At 39.3% G+C, this 20,604-nt stretch overlaps 1 protein-coding gene across 1 annotated transcript; it reads right to left on the reverse strand.

The window, feature by feature from the left end:
• Positions 1 to 897: 897 nt before the first annotated feature.
• si:dkey-256h2.1 (uncharacterized protein LOC337520 homolog) lies at positions 898 to 19,104 on the reverse strand. The gene is made up of 12 exons (XM_057835004.1): positions 18,322 to 19,104; positions 16,085 to 16,224; positions 15,819 to 15,994; positions 15,550 to 15,710; positions 12,433 to 12,573; positions 11,036 to 11,157; positions 10,791 to 10,959; positions 6,838 to 6,983; positions 6,658 to 6,773; positions 6,478 to 6,604; positions 1,285 to 1,418; positions 898 to 1,154 (listed from the first exon to the last, which is right to left on the reverse strand). The coding sequence occupies exons 1-12, from the start codon at positions 18,777 to 18,779 to the stop codon at positions 1,029 to 1,031; spliced, it is 2,016 nt and encodes a 671-aa protein (XP_057690987.1). The 5' UTR covers positions 18,780 to 19,104; the 3' UTR covers positions 898 to 1,028.
• Between the last annotated feature and the right edge of the window lie 1,500 nt (positions 19,105 to 20,604).

Here is a 20,604-nt window from a genome sequence, read left to right on the forward strand (position 1 = left end):
ATGAGCATCTATGTACCTCAAAAGAACGACTGGCTAACTTACATGGCAAAAGTCCGCTAGCTTCAAAGCTATAAAATGGTAACTTTTTTTTTTCTACAATGCTCTTAACCCGCGGTTCAAACACATATTCCCACAATTAAAAAAAAAAAAAAAAACATTAGCTCAAACATAAACTTAGCTTATGCTGGTCTTCTCAGGGAGCAGCTGGATTCAGCCATGTGAAAGAGTTATGTCATATTCACTGTTGGCACTAGAGGGCAGTGTATCTACCTAAATAAATAAAACTAAATGAAAACACTTTCAAAACAAACCATTACAACGCCACTCTAATTAAACGAATACTCGAAGCAGTCAAATTTAATTAGAATCTTTTTTCTAATTGAATTACAGGAGTTTATCGATGAATCGTTGCAGCACTAGATAATTTTACACAAAACGCATTTCATTTTGAACTAATGTTTAACACAGGTCACACAATAAAGTATATGATATACCGTGTGTAGATAATTCAAGATTAAAGGCCTAAAAATAGAATTAATATGGAAATTCACATTGCATCTGTACTGCATTTAATTTTGGCACGAAATCATAATAAATTATAAAAAAAAAAAATGTTTTAAATGCTATGGACAGGCAAGTATTATTTTATAATAATGAAAGACAAAAAATTATAAACGTAAAATTGACTATTCATTAATTTATCAATGATTCATTTAAAATTAAAGAATTTAACTGTATTTGAAACATTTTAAGAAATAGTATGGAAAGGATTTTTTTTTTTTTTTTAAGTAGTTAAAAATATTTTTTGTAAATGACATTCCCCTAGACAGGAGATCAATGAAATATTTTTCAAATATATTTTTGAAACTAATCGAATGTGACATTGAAAAATTTGCTCAACTAACTAAATTTTAAATCAAACTACCACAGTCGCCAATGGAAAGACACTCGAATTGTATGTTGATTTTTTTATTTCAAAAAACTAAAAGTTACCGTGGTCACCGTACGACAGACTGATTTTTGGGCGTTCATTTGTAGAAGATGAGGAAGGACGTAACGATGATGTAACCGGGCTGCTGAGTCGGGTTGGGGTCCTCCCCATTGAAGAGTCCTCTGTACACTACCGTATTGGACGCTTGCCCGCTAACGTCCAGCTGAAAAACAAACAACCATTTATTTTACTATTAGTTTTAATACAGTAGTAGCAGTAAGCCAGATTTGATTTAGCATCAGGATGTGTACCCAGTCATAACACTTTTCTCAATTGATTCCTTGAAAAATTACCTGTGCAGTGACGTCCGTCCTCCAAGGGTCCACTTGGAGTCCGTCGCACCACCCGCCGCGCCCGTAAAGCCAGGTGCCGTGCTCGTTGGGCACCGCACCTTCCTTCACGCGTGCTGCGCAGCCCAGCGCCGTGCCTAAACCACAAACATCGCACAATCAGCTTCTTATCGGTACCTGTATGTCTGTGTTTGTGTTCAAGATAACTCAAGAACGAATAAAGGGATCATTATGAAACTTGCAGGATATGTTTGTAATGTGAAATGGAAGAGGTGTTTAAAATTTGGAGAAATGAGGTTAAAGGTGACGGAGGTGAAAGGAATTCCGCGGAGGCTTGATGATGGATCAGCCTATTTAAAGCGGAAGTTCAGAATTTTGGACAGTTGGATTAATCGTCGAGTAAGCGGGAGTAGTAGTCGGTGGAGTTGATTTCAACAAATTCCGTGCAGTTTGTTAGTTATTTATTAGTTTGAGGGCTCCGGAGTGGTTAAGCTAGCGCGAGTCAATGTGTCCGTCTTAGCATGCTAATAAAAAAATGATATTAACAGATCTAACATAGTCAAATAAATTCAAAATGCAGATGCAAATGCATCGTGCAAAACATCCATGTAGCAAAAACAGTCACACCAAAATGCAGTGATTCATTTCATTCTGCAGGACTATTTTTTTTTAGATGTGTAATACAATATAGAGGAGTGCTTTGGCCACTCATGCTAATGCTGCATTTGAGGAAGGTGGGAAGTTAAGACTTATCCCACTCAAATGATACCAGTTGCGACCTCGAAGCGTTCCAAGCGAATGGTAACTGCAAGATGGCTGATCACGACAATTTTGGCCATCAAAAGACTTTTTGACCTCTAGCAAATCTGCCTTCTCGTAAGCGATCAAATAGTGGAGGAAAAACGATGGCTAAGGTAAATAGCACACACTGTATACTGCCTTCTTTAGTTCTACTACTAACGGTCTGCTTTTCGACAGGCAGCGCTATTTTGTCGAGTGACGTCAGATTGAAACAACTCGTCAAGTCGGGGTACTTTTTTTTTCGACTTCGCAACTAGGGCTTCCCCGGTCGAGTGGCGCTCCAATGATATTTTTTCTGCTTGGAGGTTGGAAAACTCATATTTCTCACCTTCCTCGAATGCATCATCAGCTTACTGAGTCTTGACCAGGGGTCGCGTTAACCGAATATTCTCCGTCGTTGACCGGTTTTTTAAAACGGTGACGGAAAAAACTGAAGTCCGTCCGTTTTGACAGGTTGCAATTCACACCCCAGACCACAGGGTGGCGAGTGAGCATATTAATTATCTATTGTCTCTCTTAATGCATGACGTCGTTGGCTATTCTGTCAGAATATTGTAGCGTCACCGGGGTCTGACGGCGGCACCGTGATTGACACATCAACGCGAGGTTCTTATTGGTGCACCCGGTGTGCCAGCGCGTCATCAAATTGGTGGACTAGATTGCCGCCTGTGTATAGACCCCAATCACATGACGTCACAACTCCGCCCCCGACTGGAGCCGCCATATTGTGTGTCAGCTAGTTGTGTTTACACATTACCGCTGCGTACATGCCTCCTATTACGGCGTGTTTTTTTGCTCGTTAACATTAATAATCAAAATGGTGAAGGCGTGTGTGGCGGTTGGTTGCAGTAACAGAGAAGACAGACAGAGAGACTTGAAGTTCTACCGTATTCTGAGAGACCTGAAGAGGAGAGCGAGATGGACTGCTGTAATTCGACAAGAAATCTGGGCACCAAACGATCACCACAGACTATGTAGTAGTCATTTTATACCTGGTAAGATGCATTTAATAAATATTTTGAAGATTTTGGGCTGACAACCACAATTAAGATCATTGTGTGACGTAGGTGATTGGGGCTATATATTTGCCTCTTTTTCTTTGGGGGCGGAGTTGTTGTTTTGTTGGTGTTGTTGGCGGTAAGCAGAGTAAAAAGAGGGAGAAAAATACGACTTCCGTGTCTTAATTTTTCGCCGCCAAGCAAGCGTTACAATATTAATTAAAAATGAATGAAAACTAAATACTATTGAATATGTCATCATTATCATTTTAAAAATTTAAGTGACGGGTAAAAATAGATTATGACCAGATTTTTATGACCCTGTCAGTCAAAATGACAGACAACGAAAATGTCTAGCGCAACCTCTGGTCTTGACTGAAGAATGGCAACATGGTGAAATGAGCATTTAGAGGCTGTGGAAACAGACAGAAGAAATGGGCAAAGTTTCCACAAACTCCCGATGAGGAACAAGGAACAATAGAAACTGTGGTTGCTTGCTGCTGGCATAAACCCAACGGTGGAAAAAATATCAGTCCACTCTGCAGCATGTTCCCTGCAGAGCTGCTGGATTACAAATGTTGCTGTTCATACTATAGTTTAGGGCTGCAGCTATCGAATATTTTAGTAATCGAGTAATCAACTGAAAATTCTATCGATTAATCGAGTAATCGGATAAAACACATATATTTTTAGGTGAAGAGCAATTATAAATATACATGAGAAAACAAGACATTTCATCATTTTCAGTCATTCAATGTCTTTATTTTTTATGTATATTGTTGAAAACAGCCAACAATTGCATCTCAGATGTAACTAGAATAAAAAAAAAAAAAAAGACTAATTCACTGCTTTCACTCAAAAAACCTTTAGATCTTATCTAAAAAAAAAATATATATATATCTTACCTAAAAATGCCGTTACGCTTGATAACACACATCACTTAAAAGTTAGGATTTTTTCCCACGTGTTTCAATTGAATTTCTCTTTGTGTCAAGCCATTTTTAAGTTCTAGTTAAGTTTTAAGTTAGTCTAAACTTTAAGTCCTGATAGGATTTTGAGTTTTTGCAGTGTTCAAAATAAATGTATGATACAGGCTGTATTGGAGCACATTAGGGACCACTGCTACTAGGTGTTTTATCCAGCGATGACTACTGAGCTAAAATTGATAGTTAGTAGTGATGCATGATAATACATTTTTCAACCGATATTGATAACCGATAATTTCCTGCCCCTTCAACCCGATAACCGATAATGTCACTCTGATAATTCTATTCAAATATGTGTGTAAAATTTTAAAGTATACAAAGAGCAAATGTTACTGTGCAAAAATGTAATTTAGTCCTATTTTTTTTCCACATCAAATGTGAACAAGTAGTAAATTCCAACAACTGAACAATGGCAATGATGTGTAATGGTAAGCTTTTGGCAAAAATTACTTAGAGAGTAAACACCCAAGTTGCACAAAAATGCCTTTAAAAGTAAGCCATTCCTAACATATATCACATTACTACACTGCAAAAACACCTCCTTAAAACTAGCAGAAGTGGACAAAACTGTTCATTGCGCACATTTGGAGGCTAAATCGAGTATATAATTATCGGATTGCATTATCGGTTGAATTTCGTTTTATCTGGATTATCTGTGTGACGTCATAATTGCCATTATCAGCCGATAATTATCGGTGACCGATATTATCGTGCATCTCTAATAGTTAGCATGATTAAGTTTTTAATTTTACACCCTCATCACTCAACAATGCTATGTTATGTTACAGACTGTATGTAAGACACATTAGCCACGCATCGACAATGGTCATAATTTATTGAAACCTAGCCCTCCGCAGGGCTAACGTTACGTGAGCTAGTAGCGACAGTAACGTTAATCTTATTTATTAGCGCTTAGCGCTCTTTATTAGCGCGTAGCGCTAACGCTGCCCAGACGCGGCCGAGTCTGTCATTTTGCATCTAGTTCAACATACATGTGATCTCTATGAGACGCATCAGACGCTACCTGTTACCAACGTAGCATCGTGCGGGCTAGTATTTAGCAACGTCGGCGTCGTTTGTGGCGGCTGTCGGCTGCAGTAAGTTTCTTTTTTTTCCCTTCCTCCTCTCCGCACGTGACAGCGCGTTGTCCCGCATTAAAAGTAGTCCGAGCAAAACGTGATGCTTAGAGCTGTCAAAATAAACGATTACTCGAGGTGAATAAAATTACTCGGATCAGTTTTTAAACTCGAGTTACTCGAGTTGCTCGAGTACTCGTTTCAGCTCTACTATAGTTATTAACATGTAAGGGTATGTTTGAATCAGTTTATCCTGAAAACATGGCCAACACTTTTGATTGCATGGGTTATTGGTGATTTTCAGGCGTGCATGTTGTTTTTTATTAGCATGCTAAGACGGGACCATTGACTCGCACTAGCTTAGCCACTCCAAAGCCCTGAAACTAACAAACTGCATTGAATTTGTTGATATCAACTCAACCGACTAATTAAACCCCCGCTAACTCGTAGATGAAGCCTAATTTCAAAAATTCTGAACTTCCCCATTAAACAGAATTTGAAGGGTAGTTGATATTATGAGAAGAGAAAGGGTCAAAGGTCGACTATAGTGATTCTTTGAATTTGGCTGCTTAAGCTCTGAGTCCTCCTCTAGTTTCTATACGTGTTCATACATTTTTTTTCTTGAGGCTTTAATGGCGTAGATTTGATTAAAATTAAATACCTTTCGGGTTAAATTGTATGTTTTTGACATGACATTTTATGACATGTATTTTGTATCAAATCATTTTTTTTCCACAAAAAAGATTGAAATTTTGGCAGCAAAAAATTGAATTTATTGACTTTTAAATGAATTTTTAATTAATTTATCTTAATTATAATAGTATTAGTTCATATCAGTGCAGCTTTTCACATTTCTTTTAGCATAAAATAATGTTAAAATACCACTGTATAACTACAACAATTTTATGTAGGTTTTAACTTTGCATAAAAAAAATGTCACTGCTACCCCATCCAACCATATTTGAAATTCTTTGAAACTTCATTCCCACAAACATATTTTTCTCCTAAAACTTGGACTTTTTTTTCTGTAAAACAATATCCCACAAAAATATGAAAAATAATGACTATCCTTATTTAATCTTGCAAATTTCTATTCATAAAATTGCAACTGTTTTCCTGTAAGAAAATATTCTTTATTAAATAATGACATTTTCAGATGGTTGCCTTAATGTTTTTTTTTTTTTTTAATTCACTTTTTGTTGTGACTTCTAAAACACTGACTTGGGACATAACACTTTTTTTCGTACAATGCAATCCCATAAAAGTAGTTTTCAAGCAATTCAATTCCGATCAGCAAATATGACAATGCTGAAAAAATGAAGGTGTGTTGCTCACCCGCCGTGCTGAACGCAAGCGTGTTGTTGTGAACGTCATTAATGAGGAAGTGGTGCGAGGTGACGCAGAATTCCCCGCAGCCGTTGTCGTCGCTACCGTGACCCGTGATGACAGCGTAGAGCTCCACCTGCGGGTCGGAGGCCGTCAGCTCCATCGCTCAGCCGTGTGGTGTCTGCGTACCTTTTTGGTGGAGGCAGGCACGGGGAACTTAATGGGCGGGTGGCGCAGGTTGTACGTCTTGTCGAAGGTCCCGCCGTCGTACAGTGACATCACTCGGAAAGGGCGGAGCTTTTCTTCTGACACGTCGATCGGATGATAAACTCAATGTACGTAATAATCGCGCATGAAATATTGTCATACCTGTGACGTTGGCGACGCTAAACCTCAGGTTGAGGGAGACCGACCAGGGTCGCGCCCACGGGACCGTCTTCATGGTCAGGCGACAGACACTCGCATCCAGCACCGGGAGCAGCGGGGAGACGTCTGTCTGCCAGTGACCGATCCCTCTGCACACAAATGCATAATGGGGTTCACCAGGTGTGAGAGAATTTTATTCGTGCTTAAAACACAACCATTATACATTATATTTTGTATGCTTTTGTTATGCTTGCATGAGAACATTGTAGCATAGAGCGTCATTGTTAATCTGTTTGAGTGTGCCTTCCCATGGCCTTGACGATTGTAGACTGTATCACAATATGCCCAAATATGGACTTGTTATGTTCCTATGTTTTTTCAATAGGCCCTGAATGAATACAAGGGAGGACTATAGCTACTTATCATCGTTCTAGCCGGGATCGGTGTTCGAGGTCTCAGCTCAAAGATGTTTTTGTATGGAAAAATAGCAAGGTTTGTGAGATGAGTTTCGTTTCCTAGTAAGTTTCGTTTCAGTTTGGGCTTCGGCACTGCTCTTTCAACAGTATAAAATGTCCAGCCTCTATTGTACTTCTTCGTACTTTCTGGGTGATCACAGCTCCTGGCTGGGTCACATCGGTTTGTACTCGAGAGCTCTTGTTCATAAAGCCTTCGAAGAAAAGTAATCCATGGTTGGGGTCATATTCATTTCTCTAATTGAGCTATCGAGGTAACACTTGTCTTGGAGTTCAAAGCTGAGTTTCCCCGACACCAGGTACCTCCATAAAATTAGTTTATCACTAGTAGACGTCCAGTCTAATTTAAGTGGAAATGTGGCAGCAAATGAACGCTTCATTTTAGATAGTCAAAAGTTGAGACAAAATTATTTTTAAGACAGATGTTCTATTATTAAATATAAGTACAGTATATGTAACATGAGTATTTATATTAATAGCAGTGTTATTCAAGTTACTTCTCTAAAAAAGTAAAAGTAACTACTTTAAGTTACTTATAAGATACAATAAGGAAAATAAGTATTTGAACACCATGTGATTTTGCAAGTTCTCCCACTTGGAAATAATGGGCAGGTTTGAAATTTTCATGGTAGGTGCTTGTCCACTGTGAGAGACAATAATAAAAAAATCCAGAAATCACAGTGTATGATTTTTTTAAGCATTTATTTGTATTATACTGCTGTAAAATGGTATTTGTACAACTGAAAAAAATCAATGTCAATATTTCGTACAATAGCCTTTGTTTGCAATTAGAGATGTCCCGATCGATCCGGATGCCAATCGATCGAGTCCGATCACGTAATTTTCAAAGTATCGGAATCGGCAAAAAAAATATCGGACATGCCTTTTTTTAATATGTATATATTTTTTATTTAAATCGTTTTCTAATTGTATTTAACGTTACAAACAAAATGTCTTACACTCATCCAGAGTAGTTTTGGCTTAAAGTAGGGCTATCAAATTTATTGCGTTAACGGCGGTAATTAATGTTTTTTAATTACTCACGTTAAATAATTAACACATGCGCTGCACGACCCACTCACGCATTGCCACGTTCAATCTATAAAGATGCCGTTTTACCTATAGATAGCGTTAAAAGGCAGCATATAATGAGTGGAGAGAATTTAGACAGCCTTTGGAGCCAATTTTTATGTGGCTAAAGCCTTACAATACCTCTCTCAGCAATTAAAAATAACGTGGGAGGCAATGTGGGGAAGAAAGGTAGTAGTTGATCATTTTCTTAAGCCCCTATGTTCTTTCCCAACGAAGAGAAGATATATCAATTGATGCCCCTACGCACAGTCATGGTTGCACTTCCCATCATGCATTTGGGCAGAAGTTAAATGGCTGCAGTATCATTTACTGAAAGCTCAACAAATACACTAGATGGCAATATTTAGTCACAATATACAAAGTCACATTTATCCTTTAAGAATTACAAGTCTTTCTATCCGTGGATCCCTCTCACAGAAAGAATGTTAATAATGTAAATGCCATCGTGAGGATTTATTGTCATAATAAACAAATACAGTACTTATGTACTGTATGTTGAATGTATATATCCGTCCGAGTTTTATTCATTTTTTTTCTTAATGCATTGCCAAAATGTATATGATCGGGAAAAATTATCGGGAATGATTGGAATTGAATCGGGAGCAAAAAAAAAGCAATCGGATCGGGAAATATCGGGTTCGGCAGATACTCAAACTAAAACGATCGGGATCGGATCGGGAGCAAAAAAACATGATCAGAACAACCCTATTTACAATTACAGAGGTCAAATGTTTCCTGTAACCTTTCACCAGGTTTGCACTGAGGGCAGCAGGGATTTTGCACCACGGAGTTTGAGCTTCCTCTAAAGATTTTCGATTGGGTTTGAGTCTACAGACTGGCTAGGCCACTCCAGAACCTTTGATATGCTTTTTACGAAGTCTCTCCTTGGTTATTCTGGCTGTCTGCTTCAGGCCATTGTGATGTTGGAAGACCCAGTCACGACCCATTTTCAATGCTCTAACTGAGCGAAGGAGGTTATTCCCCAAAAATTTCACAGTACATGGCCCTGGTCATTCTCTCCCTAATACAGTGCAGGCGTCCAGTCCCATGTGCAGAAAAACACCCCCAAAGCATGATGCTACCACCCCTATGCTTCACAGTAGGGATGGTGTTCTTGGGATGGCACTCATCACTCTTCTTCCTCCAAACATTGTGAGAGGAATTAAGACCAAAAAGTTCCATTTTGTTCTCAGATGACCACATGACCTTCTCCCATGACTCCTCTGGATCATCCAAATGTCATTGGCAAACTTAAAACAGGCCTGGACATGTGCTGGTTTAAGCAGGGGAACCTCCCGTGACATGCATGATTTTAAACCATGACGTCTTTGTGTATTACCAACAGAAACCTTGGAAATGGTGGACCCAGCTCTTTTCAGGTCATTTACCAGCTCCTCTTTTGTTCTTGACTGATTCCTCACCATTCTTAAAATCAGTGAGACCCTACGAGGTAGATCTTGCATGGAGCCCCAGTCCAAGAGATTGACAGTCATGTTTAGCTTCTTCCATTTGTTAATAATTGCTCCAACGGTGGATCTTATATCACCAAGCTGCTTGGCAATTGCCCCGTAACCCTGTCCAGCCTTGTAGAGGTCTACAATTCTGTCTGTGGTGTCTTTGGACAGCTCTTTGGGGTGTGTTTATGCAGGTAACTTTCCACCTCCACCCCACTTATTTAGGAGAATAAGTGGAGTGGAGGTTGGACTTTTTAAAGGTGACTAACAAGTCTTTGAGGCTCACAATTCTAGAGAATAGACAGGTGTTCAAATACTTATTTGCAGCAGTAAAATACAAATAAATTGTTCAAAAAAATCAAACTGTGATTTCGGGTTTTTTTTTTCTTTAGATTGCCTCTCACAGTGGACTGGACAAGCACCTACCGTGAAAATTTCAAACCCGGCCATCATTTCTGAGTGGGAGAAGTTGCAGAATCACAGGGTTTTCAAATACTTATTTTCCTCACTGTATATAATAATTTTGTGATGACGATTTGTCAAGTTGATTTTTTTTCTATTTTAAAAATATGGTTTTGCTAAAAAGCTCTGTGTTTTTATTCAACTGAAAACAAAGTACATTCAAGGTTAAAACCATTTTGTAAAGTTTTTTTTTTTAAATTAAAAAGATGCAAATAATTGTAATTTTGGGATGAAAATGACATTAAAAAAATATTAATCTAAAATGTAAGTTAGATACTAATGTCATGTTGAGATAAAATTTTTTTTTTTTTTTTTTGGGAGGGAGTGGAGGCGGGAGATAAAAATATTTCCCGTTACAAAAATGGAAAAATTATCAGAGACATGAACATTATTTTAGGCTCTAAGAGGTTATTACTCGTCACAATAAAAATGTAACCTTTTGTCCAAAATGTTTACTCCCATTTTTTTGTCTCACCTTCGAAAAGCCGTCACCCATCTTCCCATTTCAAGATGGCAGTACGGTCCAAGCGGATCGCAGCAGACGAACAGCTGAACCACGTGATCCCACGGTGGACACGTCGCATCTCTGCCGCCGGGACACGACAACGACGCGTCCAACGTCAGCGTGTCGAAACGCCACAAATCTGCCCCCGCCAAAAGTTCAAATTCAAAATTGCTAAAGGTGTTTTGAAATCAACGGATAAGTTAAAACAGCACCACCTGGCGGCATGTTGACGTCAGCAACGGCCCCTTTGTCGCCTTGCATTTCCGCTTTGTCAAAGACAGCTACCACCGTCGCGGGAGATTGCAGTCGCAGCTGCATAGCCGACCAGAAGTCAAACCTGAACGCAAAATAATTAGTCACAAATGAAACATTGTTTGCTGCCATTGACGGTGATAGACGTCAAATTATGTGGCATCTAATCATCTTTCTGTTGTGAATTTAAATGAGTTCATCACTAGTAGACGTCCATTTAAAGTGGGGAGGGTGGCCATTCCTCCCACTTCAAATGGGTTGGATGTCTGTGCAGGTCAATTGAACTGAAATTTGATCATTTACAATAGGGGTCCCCATCTGCCGAGCCGCGGACCGCTACCGGTCCGTGATGCATTTGCTACCCGGCCACAAAAAAATAAGAATTTAATAACGACCGCATTCTGGCTGAATTAACCCTGTGCCCCTGCTTAACACACCAATATCCCTGTAGATATAATACTACGGGATAGATTAGAATGTTGTCATAGAAATCCATTGATTGGACTGCTAGTAGTACATCTTGTTTGTGTATATAATATATCTGATTGGACTGCTAGTAGTACAGTACATCTTGTCTGTGTATATAATATATCTATGTGCGCTTGTCCTTGATAATAACGTATTGCTAGGCCGCGGGCACAGCACATTTGTTCCCGGAAATAATTAGCCCCCACACGAGCGAAGATGACTGGAAAACAGACGTCTTTGGAGATATTTTTACGGCGAAAAGGGCACCTGACGAGCTACAACCTCGAAGACCCACGAACTGCGAAGGAGTGGATTCGCGACCCGTTTGTGAATAAACCGAGTGATTCGAGCATGTCTGTGCAAAAGGAAGATCAACTTGTAGAGATCGCAAATGACGGCGACCTTATTAAACGTACATTTGAGACAACAACTCTACCGAGGTTCTGGATTAAAGTCATTCTGGAATATCCTGACATCGCTACAAGAGCATTGAAAACCTTGCTACAATTTTCAACATCGTATCTTTGTGAAGTGGGCTTCTTAATTAATGTTTAACGACAAGGCTAAGTTGTTAATGGTGAGAGCGGTGTGCAGTTGTTGTGTGCAGCTTACATGGCAGGATGTATCAGAGGAGACCTTTTCTACAAGTCCTTCCATGATCAAACGTAAGTTAATGTTCCTTTCTTTCAAGAAAGTTTGTAGTGTTTACTTTGGAATCGCTGCATTTGCGCATTTTGCGGCTATGTTTAACGTTGCGCGCATGCGCAGAACCGCATCGTTGCAATTTTTGATGGGTTGCAAAATTTGTCAGAACACCGGTCCGAGAAAAAAAGACCCAAATAACACCGGTCCGTGGTGCAAAAAGGTTGGGGACCTCTGATTTACAACTTACCACTGTGCCTGCCAGTTGAGGAAACTGAATGACGGGTAGAGGAACCAGCCCATCTCGGCTAGCATCCCCTGCTGGTCGATGCCAAGGAAGAAATTAGGAGTGGGCGTTGTCTGGAAAGACACCTTCACTGACATTCCAGAACTGAAACACACATAAAAACAAATAAAATATTGACATGAACGTGCCGAATTATAAGTAAAATAATGTTAAATTGGGAGATTACACATTCTCATTATATTATACTATACACAAAGATACACGATAATATCGGCTGCCGATAATTATCGGCCGATAATGGCAATTATGACGTCACACAGATAATACAGATAATTAAAAAATCAACCGATAATGCAATCCGATAATTATATACTTGATTTAGCCTCCAAATGTGCGCAACCAAGCAGTTTTCTCCACTTCTTCACTGCCGCCTGCTCAACCCCTCCCCTCTCTGAAGCCCCTGTGGGAGGAGGGGTTTAGGAGTACGGCGTCATAGAGGAGGCGGTGTTACACATCAGTGTTGAGGCGCTCTCACTAGCGTGCGTTGCTTTTCCCGTGTGTGAAATGAAATAAACGACGCTCTCGCCATCTACAAAACAGTTCCTCAAGGCCTAAAGAAAGCGTCCTCATTGAACACCACTAGCACTAACCCAGCAGCCATTTAAAACTGCATCACAATGATTTTTGGAACGAATATGCTGCTGCTAGCACGAATGCTAAAGCTATTGTTAACAAATAAACTATAAAGGAAGCTACGGGGCTTGTGACGATACAGAGACGCTGCGGTCCTCCCGGAGTCGGGGTGTTTGGGAATGCAGCCCAAAGCGAGTGGTAAACTCCCATCTATGGCTAAACACCTCACGAGATCGATAGTTGACAAGTAGCTGTCTTCCGACGGAGCCCGCCGGTCCGGCAGGCCACCGCCTCGCCCTAGGCGGGTAGAGCATGAGAGCAGAGCCATGCACCGAATGCGCCGCAGCGAGCCGGCCGGGGCGGGCGGATATACGGTACGAACTTTGCTGCCACCGCCACTCCAGTTCAAGACAGAGGCCTGGCGCGGGTGCTAATTAGGCAGCCGGGCGGACTGAAGGGCACAGGCGGGAGGAAATTCCCGAAATGACCCGATAGCCAAACCCCTGGATGAAAAAATAATGCAGTTTATACGACCACGATTCTTCGTGAAAGACATGTCGATCACATCAGTTTTACCACGAACATTTACACAGGTGATGTCAACAAACCATGTTTATCATGACGGCACAGTGGTTAGCTGATAATTGTAACATGCACCAAACGACACAAAGAAGTCATCCAGTCAGTAATGCATTCAGTACGCTTTAAATTTATGACGTCTTAATCAGATCATTCTTCTTAAATCTAGTCAAATAATTTTCCCCATCTTGTTTGAGTGTTGAAGACTGGTTGAATGCGCCAGATTATTCCACTTACTTGAACTAAATATTGCAATTTGTTCTTATTAAGCCCAAACATCTAAAAAAAATAAGGTCATTTTTCACCTAAATCAAGAAAAAATTGCTTTCAAATAATGTTTTGAACCATACATATTCTTGAATAAAGAACATTTCTGACAAGTTTTTTTTTTTTTTTTTTTTTTAGGATTATGTATAATAATCTATTGCTTAAAATAAGGCTGTTAATCTTATTTTCAGCTGGCCATTTTTCTTCAAGAAATCTGAGTGAAATATACTTGAAGTGCTGGCAGTTAATTTAACTTATTTCCAATAGATTTACACTGAAAACAAGGGACTTTAACTAGTCTTAAGGAGCTGTGTTTTTGCTGTGTAGTAATCAGTGTTGTTAACAACGGCGTTACAATATAACGGCGTTACTAACGGCGTTATTTTTTTCAGTAGTGGGTAATCGGAAAGGCATGCGTTACTATGCATTACTATATTGGTCGAAAAGTCTGAGGGAGACGGACTCACCGAGACGACAGAGCAGAGCAGGAGTTGGGAGGAGGCAAGAAAGTTGTGACGCCAAGCAAACGCGATGCTAGGTAGCTCCAATAATACATGTTGTAGCCGATAGCCTACAAACTACGCCCGCATGTTATGGTAGATATGGTAGACATGGTAGATATCACATGTACTGTATATAGATATAACTAGATGCAAAATGACAGACATGGCACTAAATGCGTTAGTAGACAGTCGCCATCTTGAAGCAGTAGACTATTTGGGACGGCTCTGTTGTAGAGAACCTTCCTAGCGAACCTAAGTAACTTTTTATATAAAATACTTCTAAATCGGCAAAATCTTGACTTGAATCTATCTTTAAATGATGAAACAGTTTTAAAACTTTCATATGTCGAAAGTAGAGAAAAGGGAACTAATGCAATAATGGGAGCAATTCTAACAACTTTTAACAGTTGATTCAGGGTAAAGAGTAAATTAGGGTAAAGAACTGGGCTCGGGCCAATTGTACCAAAAGACTTCACATAGTGTGGCCAATGTTTTTTTGTTGTTGTTGTTTTTTTTTTGAGGAAAAAAAAAAGTAATGCTCACCAATTACTTTGCCAAGTAACTAATTACTCTTACATTCAGGTAATTGAGTTACTAACGCAATTACTTTTCGGGAGAAGTAATTTGTAACTATATTACTTTTTTTCAGTAAGATTAACAACACTAGTAGTAATGTTATACTTTAGGAATGGCATACTTTTAAAGCCATTTTTGTGCAACTTATGTATTTACTCTGTAAGTAATTGTTTCCAAACGTTTACCATTACACAATGTCAGACAATCTGTCTTTATTTAGATGCTGGAATTTACTACTACTACTACTACTTGTTCACATTTGATGTTGAAAAAAAAAAGAGCAATATTATTTTTGCACAGCAATATTTTCTCTTGTGTATACTTTAAAATTTTACATAAATCTTTAATAAAATTATCGGCTTGACATTATCGGTTATCGGTTGGAACGAGGAGGAAATTATCGGTTATCGGTATCGGCTGAAAAATGCATTATCGTGCATCACTAACTATACATAAATGTAACTTTATTCCCAGATGATTTTTTTCTTTCCTCAAAACGTTCAATTAAAACTAAATCGTAATAGGCTATAATGATGTTTTTGTAAACGGTGGCTTAGGTAACCTTAGAGCGAGGTCTACTTTCGATTGGATGTGAAGCATAGCAGCGGGCAGCTCGAGCGGAACGTCGCACTCGTCCCCGGCGCAGTTCATGTCCTGGATGGCTGAGCCTGGGCGGGCGTAGACCAGAACACCCGACGCGTTGGATTTGGCCATGTTTGCAACCTACGCACGCAAAAAAAAGTTATACAAATGTTCTCATTCTTGATAATTTCCCTAGTTTGCCTAGTTTTTTGAGGTGACAAATTTGTGTATTCATGTTTAGGTAGTCACCTTGGCGAAGAAGGAGCAGTTTCCATCGGACACCCACGCCACAGCGCCCTCAAGTGACGGGGCGGGTCGGCATCCGTCGCCCACATCCCTCAACTCGTACTTCGTCTTGGCCCAGCGACCCGTCAACCAATCGTATCTGGCGTCTAGTCGCTTGACGATCACCGGCATGTCCCATCCTTATAGTGCATGCATTTAATTCATTGCTGGGGATAGACGTCCAGTCCATTTGAACTGGGATAAGTCTCCGTATGGTAAGGGTTACATACCTACAGAGGTGAAAACAGCCTGTGCCAGGCCGCAGTTGTGGCCCGCGCAGGTCCACGAGTACAAGACGCTGGCGATCCAGTTAGCCACCGCAAAAACTGGCACAGGAGACACGTGTAGTCGGGACAAGACTTCCTCTTTTCTGACAAAACAAATAATTGTTTAAGGCTTTGGATTTGTAAAAGTTGGAGAATAGCTCACATTTCCAGCAAACATTTTTGGGGATGCAATTATTATATTTTTCCTCAGCATCTATTAACTCATTGGCTACCATAGAAAGCGATTTCATTCATTTGAAGTGGGAGGTTCGCTCATCAGCTGCCACCCTCCCACTTCAAATGGACTGCACGTCTAGTACTGAATAATTAAATTTTAATTTAGTTCATAAGAGGCACATGATTGGTTATAGCATTGGCAGAATACATACGTATTAAGTATGTACCTAAAATTTGTATTAGTTAGGCCTACACAATACAGTGGGGCAAATAAGTATTTAGTCAACCACTAATTGTGCAAGTTCTCCCACTTGAAAATATTAGAGAGGCCTGTCAATGTCAACATGGGTAAACCTCAACCATTAGATACAGAATGTGGAAAAGAAAAACAGAAAATCACTTTGTTTGATTTTTAAAGAATTTATTTGCAAATCATGGTGGAAAATAAGTATTTGGTCAATACCAAAAGTTCATCCGATCCGATCACGTCATTTTCAAAGTATCGGAATCGGCAAAAAAAATATCGGCCATGCCTTTTTTTAATATATATATATTTTTTAATTAAATCGTTTTCTAATTGTATTTAACGTTACAGACATAATATGTTACACTCATCCAGAGTCTTTAGTTTAGGCTTAAGGTAGGGTTATCAAATTAATCCCGATAACGGCGGTAATTAATTTTTAAAAAAATGTATCACGTTAAAATATTTAACGCGGTTAATGCATACGCTGCACGACCCACTCACGCATTGTCACGCTCAGGGCCGGCCCAGCCTATACACAGACTATGCAGCTGCTTAGGGCCCCTGACCACTAGGGGGCCCCCCAATCTGGCAATTGTTTAATTTATATTCTATTTTGTTGACTACAGTTTGCTTTATTTGACTTTTGTGAGTTTTGATACTTGATTACAAGCTTAAAAAAATAAAAGTTCTTCCTTAACTTCTTTCTTTTCTCTAGAAAAAGGTTTGGCGCTATCTAGTGTAAGTACTGACAATCATTTGGGGTGAGAAGTTTGAAGTATGCAGTGCAACAAAATCTGATTAATATACAAAATATGGACGTATGGCTTGGATTGCATGTATGGGTTTCACAGTACACTTTGACGAAATGGTGGGCCAAAAATATGGGCCCCTTTGCATTATTTTGCTTAGCGCCCCCAAATGGCCTGGGCCGGCCCTGGTCGCGCTCAATCTGTAATGGCACCGTTTTACCTATATATAGAGAAAAAAGGCAGCATAAAATGAGTAGATTGACTTTTGACAGCCTTTGGAGCCTTTTCTTAATTGGCTAAAGCCTTACAATCCCTCTCACTACGATCAGAAATATCATGGGAAGCAATGTGGGGACGCAAGGTAGCAATTGACCTTTTTCTTCACACCTTATGTTATTTCCCAACGCAGAGAAGATATTTCAATTTGTAGCACTACGCACAGTCATGGGTCCACTTCCCATCATGCATTTGGGAATGGCTACAGTATCATTTACTGAAAGCTCAACAAATACACTAGAAGGCAATATTTAGTCACAATATACAAAGTCACAAGTCTTTCTATCCGTGGATCCCTCTCACAGAAAGAATGTTAATAATGTAAATGCCATCTTGAGGATTTGTTATCATAATAAACAAATACAGTACTTATGTACAGTATGTTGAATGTATATATTCGTCAGAGTTTTATTCATTTTTTTCTTAATGCATTGCCAAAATGTATATGATCGGGAAAAATTATCTGGAATGATTGGAATTGAATCGGGAGCACAAAAAAAAAAAGCAATCGGATCGGGAAATATCGGGATCGGCAGATACTCAAACTAAAACGATCGGATCGGGAGCAAAAAAAACATGATCGGAATAACCCTAGCTTACTTGTAAGCCACAGGCGTCCACATTGTATCATGCAATATTGACACCTAAAGACATGCAGCTCAGCCTGTGACATCCATAAATAAGACGCGCTAGAATATAAGCCGCGAAATTCAAACTTAAGGGTAAAAGCAGCTTATCGTCCGAAAAATTACCCGTGTTGTTTGGCTGCGGCATGCAGCCTCTCCTGCATCCAAAGCGCGTCCGTGGCAGCGGAATCGTCCAGGGAGAGGAAAAGCACGTAAGCGCTGTTCGGCAGCTCTAGAACGAGGCTGGCCAAGGACGCCGAGGAGCTCCAAAGACACTCAAGAAATGCCGACTTGTTGGTAAACGCGTGAACGAGCACAGAAACCCCCGCCGAGCCCTCTTCTCCTGGCCGGTATGCGAACTCCCCACTCAGCGTCGGCACAGAAAAGGCGGCGGCCGGTTCTCCCGGTTCCAGACCTCCGAAATGTCTCCACTGCAGCGGGTAGTCGAAGAACTCCTCGGCCGCTCGACCCGCCTCGTCGTCGGTCAACTTCAGCCGCCGCCTCGGTAAATGTTTGACGGCGGAGGAAGTCCTTACGTGAGCGCTAGCTGCTAGTAAGAAGAAACAGTAGAACAAACGCCACATACTTCCAGTCCGAGATTAGCTTTGGCTCCGTTTGGCCAAATATGACATTTAATACATTTGTGCGACTTAAAAAATTTAGTTTATCAAGTGTGGCGGGTAGAAATCTGCTATTGCTGCGGAGGAGAAAACGACGGCGGCTGTGGTGGCTCAAAAAGCATGTAAACATTACACTACGAACCAATTCTGCTTTAAAATTTAGCCGTTCTTACAGTAATTTTGGCATATTTCTACTTACAAACCTCAAACTAAGGACAAATATCAATAACCGTCCTACAGTTCGCACGGCTTTAATTTCATTTATATATTACACGTCCAATCAATTTTGACTGGGACGGCTGCCAGCACGCAATGGCACGAAAACATTATCAATCAATGCCAAATTCAAATGGATTTGACGTCCATCCATTTCAATAGCAGCCAATGAATGAAGTTGTAAGTTTGATGGTAAATTCAATTAACTTAAAATATAATTTCAATCATGAACTATTTCGGATTCAAAACTCAGAATTTTTCTTTGGAAAACTTTTTTTTTTTTATTATTACATTGATCAAAACATCCCAAAAATATTTTTGGTTAAACGTTTGTTTTAATGTTTTTAAGGGGGAACATTTTTAATCATACACATGCATATATGATGTAAAATACATGTTTTTTGAATAAATTTTTATATTTTATACCCATAGGCGGAGTTTGACTTTTGGGGTGTTGATGACCCCGAAACGCAGTGTCAGCAATAAAATTAATTTACAAGAATATTTATAATAAGTTGACAATGAGTGTTTTTTGTATCCCATCATTCTTGAGGGGAATTCTAAATCGGGCTGCTTAGGCAATACTTTTCGCAAAAATTGTCATTCATTGAATATGGTACGCTCGCCGCTGTGGTGCCAATGTAGTCACCCCAGTCAAAAATTATATCCCCTGGGTGGAGCCATATGGAGGTAGATTTGTGTCTTTATTATTTAACCCAAAAAAATGTCGCTTCAATTAAAAAATAAAATAAAATAAATGTTTGAATGCAAAAATAAATTTGAAACTCAAAAAACTCGTTTTTGGGCCACATTTTGGCTAGGACATTTGTGTCTATATTATTCAATGAAAAAATAAGTTGCTAAAAAATATATAGATTTTAAAAAAGATAATTACTTCAATCCAAAAAAAAAAAAAAAAAAAATCATAGAAAAGGTTTTTGAATGCGAAAAAATATTTGAGATTAAAAATTTTGCATTTGAACACTTAAGTTTTCTTTGATTGAAGCAATCCTTTTTGTGTTTGGGCCAGATTATGATTAGGACATTTGTGTCAAAATCATTCAATCCCCCCAAAAAGTTGTGTCCATCGAAAAAAAAAAATTCCGGTCAAAGAAAAAAAATCATTTAAAAATTTTTTTGTCGTTCAAAATTTTTTTTATTATATGCAAAGCAAATGACAGTCTAAGGTGCTCAAAAAATAATTTTGACCCATTATAAAAATATATATATTTTTTCATTTCATTAATTTTTGTTGCAGTTTTATTGCTTTTCAACTTTTCTATATGTAGGAAAGTCAGTTACATGCAATGACACTTTTCGGACACCAGGGGGAGCCCCCCTCATAAAATCCGCTTATGTTTATACCATAGACTTCATAATGTATCAACGGGGCGCGGGGCCAATAAATAGGGGGCCTGCATCGTTGGCGAGGCCGTCAAAGCTGACCGAGTGGAATCACAGAGCATTTTTCATATTAAATTCTTGTAAAAAATGCTTAAATCCCCAAATTCTTTATAGATATGGACGTAAAACAGTCTCGATTCTTGGTTAAAAGCAACAAAAAAAACAACAA

Source organism: Corythoichthys intestinalis, chromosome 4 (assembly GCF_030265065.1).
Source record: "Corythoichthys intestinalis isolate RoL2023-P3 chromosome 4, ASM3026506v1, whole genome shotgun sequence".
Classification (NCBI taxonomy): Eukaryota; Metazoa; Chordata; class Actinopteri; order Syngnathiformes; family Syngnathidae; genus Corythoichthys; species Corythoichthys intestinalis.